Source organism: Sinocyclocheilus anshuiensis, unplaced genomic scaffold, assembly GCF_001515605.1.
Source record: "Sinocyclocheilus anshuiensis isolate Anshui unplaced genomic scaffold, SAMN03320099.WGS_v1.1 scaffold886, whole genome shotgun sequence".
Lineage (NCBI taxonomy): Eukaryota > Metazoa > Chordata > Actinopteri > Cypriniformes > Cyprinidae > Sinocyclocheilus > Sinocyclocheilus anshuiensis.
This window is the reverse complement of record NW_015536542.1, coordinates 1,274,029-1,282,821: the sequence shown is the minus strand read 5'-3', so window position 1 is coordinate 1,282,821 and position 8,793 is coordinate 1,274,029. Positions and strand designations below refer to the sequence as shown.

At 35.9% G+C, this 8,793-nt stretch overlaps 2 protein-coding genes across 3 annotated transcripts in view; both read left to right on the top strand.

Moving 5' to 3' along the window:
* The window catches only part of LOC107697908 (uncharacterized), a 32,796-nt gene that overhangs the window by 11,566 nt on the left and 12,437 nt on the right, over window positions 1-8,793 (top strand). The window contains exon 5 of one of the 2 annotated variants that reach the window (XM_016498775.1): window positions 462-576. In XM_016498775.1, coding sequence (XP_016354261.1) covers window positions 462-576 — 115 coding nt within the window. Of the gene's footprint in view, window positions 1-461; window positions 577-5,688; window positions 6,134-8,793 lie in introns of those variants that run through there. The other variant, XM_016498782.1, reaches the window with a different exon arrangement.
* Window positions 587-5,480, top strand: LOC107697963 (palmdelphin-like). The gene is made up of 3 exons (XM_016498863.1): window positions 587-1,121; window positions 1,793-2,731; window positions 4,874-5,480. Exons 1-3 carry the CDS (start codon window positions 962-964, stop codon window positions 4,912-4,914), a joined length of 1,140 nt encoding a protein of 379 aa, XP_016354349.1. The 5' UTR covers window positions 587-961; the 3' UTR covers window positions 4,915-5,480.

Here is an 8,793-nt window from a genome sequence, read left to right as displayed (position 1 = left end):
TGGTCTAATCAGATTCAATGATCTATGCTAAGCTGCAGCTAAAAGTGCTACCGCCAGACCCAGAGATCGGCTAAATGGATTAGAAAACGGTAAACCCCAACTGTTTAAAATCCGTGTATCATTCGATCATTTGTTTTTTATTTAATATTGAAAGTAGATAAATGAGAAAACGGCTCCTTTTTCGTTTTTTTCCAAAAAAACGAAAATTCAGCTTAAATTTTCGAAGTGCTACCGCCAGACCCGGAGATCGGCTGAATGGATTCGAAAACGGTAAAACTCAACTGTTTAACTCTAGGGGAATTGGAAAATGAGCCTATTTTCAAAAATAGTGGAGTTTAAGTTTAAAAAATATGTTACATTATTTCATATAAATATAACTAAGCTCAACTGTACAAGAAGCAAAAATATAAATAAATATGTATATAAATAATGTACATAAATACTTGTCTTCATCTTTCCAGAATAGAGCAGGAAATTGCAGTTCTGGAGACAAAAGAGCTGGCGCTTTCTGCAAAACAGGAGATTCTTCTGAAACAACTGAAGAAGGTGGAGAAAACTCCAGAGGACATCATAAAGGTACTGCTTGGGTAATCACTTTAACAGGCCTGGAGACTCCTTACCGCTTATTAAAACACCAAGCCACTTAAATTGGATCAGCTTTTGAGTTGGGAACAAGGGAAATCATTACAATGCAGCATGCTGTGAAGATGCCCCTCGGTTTCAAATTGACATCAAGATAAAATTGAGTTGATGCCAGAAAAGGATCGGTTTGCGTGATATGTGATCTGGTGTGTTTTGTACTGTATGAAACTTGGTTTTGTTCTTCTTATCTCTTCATCAAAACCACTTTTGGTACTGCACAAATTACTGTATTTCCCCGCAGGAAGTAAACGCAAATATCCGGCCAGGTAAAGAAAATTCTTCTTTTTGCTATATTGCTATTTGTACAGTATTCTTTCCCATGACACTTCCTCAACAGATATTCGCATTGCTTCTTACAGAACCAGTCCAATACATCTACACGGCCATACCTGATGTCCCAAAGTGCTATACTCCCAAAACCAGGAGAAGAAATGTCACGCCAGCTAAACATGACAATGTTGAATTACAGGGAAAAAAAGGTACATCAAAGGCTTTTGTTTACACCACCAACTATTTGCTGATATAATGAGCAGTTGAAATATTGCACAAATATTTCAGGATGTTTAGACAGTGCAAACATGTCATCAAACTGTCCACTTGTGTAATTATAGCAATTCAAGGTATGTAAATGCTCTTTTCATTTTTTTAATAAAGGAAAAAGGATGTTATCCATGACTGTAATTATGGGCATGGCACAGAATTTCATTTTAAGAAATGCTGTTCTTTTTAACTTCCTATTCATCAAAGAACCGTGAAAAGTGTATCATGGTTTCCACAAAAATATTAAGCAGCACAACTGTTTTCAACACTGATATTAATAAGAAATGTATCTTGAGCTCCAAATCAGCATATTAGAATGATTTCTGAAGGATCACATGACATTGAAGACTGGAGTAATGGTGCTGAAAATTCAACTTTACTTCATGGAAATAAATTACATTTTAAAATATATTAAAATAGAAAACTTTTTTTTTAGTAAATTGTAATAATAATTCACAATATTAGTGTTTTTACTGTATTTTTCCAATAAATGCAGCCTTGGTAAATATATAGTAAGAAACATCTTTCAGAAACATTTAAACACTTATTCAAATGATGGATCCATCCTTTTTTATTATTATTATTTCTTTATTTGGTTTGTGTTTAACAGTGTTATTTCCTTCAGCTACATACACCATGAAGATCAGTGTGAAAAAAGATCTTGGCACCGGTGAGAGTCACATCCTCTCCACAGCCACTATCGCACCTCTGGATCTCAAACAACAAGGCATCAAAGTCTATGATGATGGGCATAAATCTGTCTATGCTTTACCACCTGATGGACAGGACTCCCAGAATAACATGAATGAGATGAGCCCTCTTGAAGTAGAGGAACTTCTGATGAAAGCCTCAGAGAAGAAAGTCCCAACAGATGTGGAATACCATGAACCAGTGTTTTCAAGCCCATTCAGTCGACCTACAACCCCTCAGAGGACAGAAAGAGGCTACATCAGCCTTCAGATGCCCAACAAGAACCAGAGTCCCTTTCAGGCTGAGAACTTTAGAAAACAAGAAGCTCTTTACATTCCAACCACTAAAACCAACCAGTATTTGGGTACCAACCAACTGGCTCAAAATGGATCATATGCTAATAGCGAATACAGCGGCATAACCAGGATCAGCCCGGCATCTTCTCCCATACAAGAGTATGAGGAACAGCTTCGGATAACTCCAACGGCAGACTCCGGGCTGGGATTTGGATGGTATTCCCCTCTGAATCCAAAAGAAGACTCTAGTCTCAACTTTGTGAGCTTCCGCCCTCCTGAGGTGGAATCTGGTGAACCTGTTACCATGATCTTCATGGGTTATCAAAATGCAGAATCTGATGAGGAAGATGAAGGAATCCAGGCTGAACTGGTAGTTATTAGTGATGATGATGATGAAGATCCCAAGGAAGCCCCTTTGTCGTACCACCCTCTGGGCTACCGCAGCAAGATCTTCAAACCCAACAGTACGGTGTACCGCTCTGAGATCAGGCCTGGTGCCATCAGAACCTTCAGCTCTGGAAGACAGATGCTTGGAAATGAAACCAAAGACCCGACAGACACAGGTACCATTCAAATAGTGAGAAGACACTTCGGTTTCTAATTCCATACTAACTTTTTCTTACATTTCTTGGAGTTATTGGTAACACTTTACAATAAGGTTCCATATGTTAACATTACGGGATATTTCATCCAAAATTGAAAATTCTGTTATTATTTAATGCCCGTTCACACCAAGAACGATACCTATAATGATAACTATATTAGCATCCACACCAACGCATAATAACTTTCAGCTGTTATGTCACATCTGCTGCTTTAAATGCTCAAGCTCATTAAATCAGGATGGATTTTGATTGGCTATCAATGATTTTATCATTCATCAGCTGGACTCCTTTATTCTCACAGAATTGGAACGATTATTAAACTTAATAGTTATTGTTATCGTTATAGTTATCATCCTTGGTGTGAATGGGCCTTTACTCACATTACTCACTATTATTTACTCAAAAGAAGATATTGTGAGAAATGTCTTAACAATTGAAGTCAGTTGGCTCCAGTGTTCTTTTATAATGTTCCACAGAAGAAAGAAAGTCATACAGGTTTTAAACTAAATGAGATTGAGTAAGTTATGACAGAATTTTCATTTTTGGTTGGACTATATTTTAATGCACCAGGTATCATGAACAACTACTTTCATACTTTTATTAATCTTGGTGAATCCTAAGTTCTACTTATGCCAATACATTTTGAACATTTTAAAGGGGTCATATGATGCAATTTCAATTTTTCCTTTCTCTTTGGAGTGTTAACGCAACGCGTAAAAAGACAGTATAAGTTATTATAATCCATAATTATGTCCCCACTGGATGCAACTAATGCCTCTTTATAATGGGTTTTCATGTTTTTGAATCACCGCTCCTAACCTTAAACCGCATAAACACATTTCATTACACCAAATACACAAAATAATGTTATTTTTAGGAACATCATATGACCCCTTTAAGTTGTGTAAATTAACATTAGTTAATGTATTATGGTTAAACATGAGTTACCAATAAACCATTAATAATTTCTTTATAAATGTTCATTCTTAGTTCATGATACCTATAGTAATGCTTTAACTGATGTTGAACCTTACTGTAACTTTAAGAAAGCAAATAAACATTACTGACAGCCAGACCACTAAAAATACTAGACTACAACTAAAATATCTGTCAGATATTTTATCTGCTTTACTTCCACCTAGTGTTCCATTTCTTCATATTTTGTTGGGGTTCGTTTGAAGCATCCACACTTGGAAAAATGCATGACATGCATGAAATGAAACTTACTGCTTGTCTTATAACAACTGTCTTGTTTTTATATGATTAATAAAGTTAATACATTTACACTTTGACATTTCAACTTGCTGCTGTTGTACTTTTTTCTTAGTACATTGACTGTTTTTGAAGCGATACAACAAGATTTGCTAAACAAGATTTAGAACTAAAACTGTAAAAACTGTGGTAACACTGTCATTGTCAAAAATGTTAATAAATAAAAATAAAAGATTCAGAAAAGAAATCCCATATTCACTTATTGTAGTAGCAATTTCTACGGTATTGGCAGAGGCCATAGTTACCATGGTAAATGTGTGTAATGGCTGAGAAAACATAATGAATTTCTTAGATATCTTTCAGAACCATAATTTTTTTTTTTTTTACACACCATCTTTATTTTGTTTCATTATAGGTTCAGCCGTTTCCGACAGCTAATGTGAGACTTAGGGTATTTTTGTCTTTTATATTTCCTCCACCAGAGTAATGCACCGTTCCCATCCATCAGCTATAATCGAGCGCTTTGTCATTGGTTGCTTTTAAGACATTGTGTCTGCTCAAGAGGTCTTTCATAACATCTGCTAAAGAGAGTGTTATGTAATAATACTTGGCTTGCAATACGTAAGGCCCAAAATTAATGCTAAAATCCACAACGTTCTGCATATTCATTGTTTTCTCTGTTTTGTCATCCCCTGATTTTGGCACGCCAGTGCAGGATGAATGTATTAACTGCAATCCCATCATCCTCTCTAATGACAGACAAATCTATTGATTTAATTGATCGATTGGATAGTACTGGATTTTGATTGGCTTGAAACTAACTAACCACCTGCATGCAGAATATCTAGGTGTGGTTAAACTGAAATATTCTTACTGTCCTCTCCACAGCGCTGCCAATTAAACTGTCTCAGCTAGGAAAATACATGTAATCTCTTCAAAGCAAGATTAATATGTCGGCATCTTGTATTTCCTGATGAGGATGAAATGGACTGAGAGACTGATCTGAAAAAAAAGAAAAAGAAAAAGAAAAAAACCTGCTTATGACATGAATCATATTTGAGTGCCAAAAACAGCATTTGTTCATTATTTCATTTTTGTACATAATGTTCTTCAGTTCACTGTTCTGTAATTTATGTTGTTTGTTATTTTTCTTCTTTCAGTTTTTCCCCCTTTTTAATCAAAGTGGGGAAAGAAAAAAAAACTTCTCCCTCCCAAAACTTGCCCTTTGCAGAGGCAAATATCTGGTGACTTAAACTAATGCACCAGAACAAATATTTCAACACTACAGATACCACTGTACAAACTGTTAAAGAAATACAATATTATATATTTTTTAATCAGTGCTGTTGTCACATTTTCAAGTAAAAAAAACCCATAAACATCCCTAAAACAATATGCATTTACTTTATTTATTTTAAATATAGCAAAATTGCTAAATATATTAAGAAATGTACTCTCCACAGTACTGTACTCTTTACAGTACTCTTACAGTAACTGTAAATTTAGAACATTTTAAAGAAAGAAAAAGCAGGAAAAAATAACCAACTGGGTAAAAAAAAAATACATTTATTTAATTAAATTCTCTAAAACAAGTTTTATTTAGGAAACAAGTTACATTCTCACATTCTCTTAAATAAACATTTTAATAATTTACACATTTTGGTTTACAAGTAAATTTGTCCTGCTTAAATATTTTTTGAGAGTAAAACAAGACAAAAATATTGATTAATAATATTATTTTTTACAGTCTAGTATTTGTTGAATGATACACATCAAAACTGGTCTAAAAGAAGTGACAAGTGTTAACAACTGCAATATTATTTCTGAGTCACTTGATCTTAAACTTTGCCACTGTGTCAGTGCAGAGGGCAGGTTTTTGAGAGGACAGTCATAAACCATATTACGACAGTTTCTCTAAAGATCAGAAACCCATTACATGAAACCTTGAGAATATGCTTGATTGACAGAAAGCTTTTAAGAAATTCCTTGTGCAACTGTATTGGAACGGCTGAGGCTGCTCAGCTATTGGCTGTTTCTGGTACATTCAGAGTAAGTCACAGTCTCTGTGGTTACAGAGAAGCAGAGCTTCAGCCAAGACAGAATCACTGAGCACGTACCCTGTCCTCTCTCTGCTCGTATCACAACAAGGTAGGACACAGAGAACTTTATGAATAGTCAGACTTCTACTTTATGAAAATGAATATGGTGTTAGGTGTCATGCTGTTGGTTTTATATGGAGTTTGTGCTGGATTGCTCTTATATTTTTTTTTTCTTTGGTGCTGTAAAGAATGTACCGTAATATTATTGAGATGCTATGACAAACAGATGCTAAACTCATTGGATTTGTGCTAATTTGGTCTAAAGACTCATTATTTTGTGCAAACAAGTGTGTGAGAGTGTGTAAACTTGCATGGGGTGATAGGTTTCTATCTGCAGTCTGTATTTTTTTTAGAGATTTAGATTTTGTTTGCTCTTTCTACTGAAACATTTACTGTATTTTATATCAGACTTAATATTGTTGCATCATAGATGTGAGAAATAAGATCGAAAAAGTACTTGCATTGATATTTGGTATGTATATTGTTACATTTTTATGAGCTGGCATAACAAGGAATTTTTAAGAAATATGGATAAGTCATATCAATAAAACTTGTATTCATCAACGTCCTCTCTAATGTGAACCTGAAGCATGAAAATGTTGCTGTAGCTATGAAACAACATGAGAAACAGAAGCTGTGACCGTTAATTAATCCCAGGCTTCTTGTACAATCCTCAAGCACTTCAGAAAATGTGGAATACAAGATCTGAGATGTTGTCAGACAACATCAGCACTGGGCTTCTCAGCTGAATGTGTGTGGGTGTGTGAGTGTGTGTTTTAGAGTGAATTAAAGTGTCCGCGTGGGTGAGTGGAGGCGTGCGTGTGTGTGTGTGTGTGTGTGTGTGTGCCTGGGGTAAATGTGAGACAGTGAGACCTCTTTGGAAATTATTACAGATGAGAATGTCTCCTGCTCCATTTCACCCTCCCATTAATGCAGAGAAGAGCAGAGAGCTGCCACATGAACTGCTATTAATATGTCAGCAAAAATATGGGTAACATTTTCTAAGCCTTTATGCATAAATGTATTCATAAAATCCAGTATTCATAATGGCTTATAATACAACTTCAAATCAGGTATATGTTCCTTTATAAACTGAATCCACATTTAGTACCTGAAAATTCACTAAGTATCATATATTATAATGGATTATTCTCTTGATTTAATATTCCTTTTCATATTCTTTCAAGTTCTGAAGTATTATTTATACATCATTCACAAATATTTATTAATATTTATTCTCTTGCTGTATTAAAGCCACTTTTTACTTTTTACAAGCAGCTTTGCAAAATAAGTTCTCAAAAAGTACATGTAATTAATTTTTAATAGTCACTTTGTAAATAAAACAAACATTATCATTCAAGTCATTTTTCCATTCAAGCTGATAAATCTCTCAAAATTCTCCATTTGAGACATTTGTATCTTAGTCTGCAGTGCTCTCATGCCGCATAGTGATATTTTTTCTCATCTGAGAACATTGCCTTTCCATATCCAAGGGCTCAGTGCCAGTCACATATGTCTGAATGGCCCCCCCAGCACCTGTTACTGTGATGCTCCATGCAGGTTATTATTTCATTCTGGATAGAACAACCTTGAGCCTGAAATGCTCCTTTTCAATGGCCTATGCTCACCACAATGATGTGCACAACTATTTGATACTGAAACTTCAAAATGTATCTCTGGATTGTATTAATTAGTGATAGCTCCATTCCCAACTGTTACATTCCCCATGACATCACTTCCTGAAAAGAGTCATTTAAGGAAATCCACCAGGAAGTGACACATGACCTCACTGACAAGCCACTTATTGATCAGCCAGCCAAAACTGCAGCTGTTAGTGGAAATACACTAGAGTGACCAATCAGAGTTGAGCGTTTGTAACAGGAAGATGCCCTGAGGTGCTTTCACGCCAACATCAGTGACATCAGACCATCTCGCAATGACATTTCTGCCAATAAGTCCCATATCAAGCCAAGTTCACTTCCTATCCATGCATCCACAACATAATTTACTCAAGCCCAGAGTGCTTGTGGGTTCCACCGAGAAGATTTTCTTGGCAAGGTGGTGATGATCTCCTTCTGGCTCCTGTTTCTAAAGCTCACGGTAGGTACTGGGACACGCTGGTACTGCCGCCTGCCTTCAATGCAAATGTTATTGTCACTGAATAATTTACGGAATACAGATTGTCAAGACACAAATGCTGAGACGGAGAGGGTGCGAGCGTGTTGAAGTTCTCATGAGCTGAGCTGCTAAAGGAGGAGTCGTGTCCTTCCTATTTCCTGGTTGAGTCGTTCGACTTGTCCATTGGCTTGTGGGTGATAGCCTGAAGTTAAACTGACATTGATATCCAACTGATTGCAGAATGCACTCCAGATCTGAGACGTGAATTGTGTACCTCGTCACTGACTAGCAGAGGAAGCAGAGGGAGTGGAGCACGGTCAGTACTCGGGCGAGGGCTCCCTCTGCTGGCTTGGCGTTACAGCAGCATAAATTAGTATACCCCCTCTGAAACTTAACAAATTCAGCAATTACTCTTTGCTTCGAAGACATGTTATGGTTTTTTAGAGATATAATATTCCAGCAAGTCTGCTTGATCAGTTACCAAAGAAGAATGTTAAAATTATTCAGCAAAATAAGATTTATCAAAGTGATAAAATGTTGTGTTGCAAAAATGAGTACACCCTCCTGAAAGTTACTAAATAAAACTAAAAA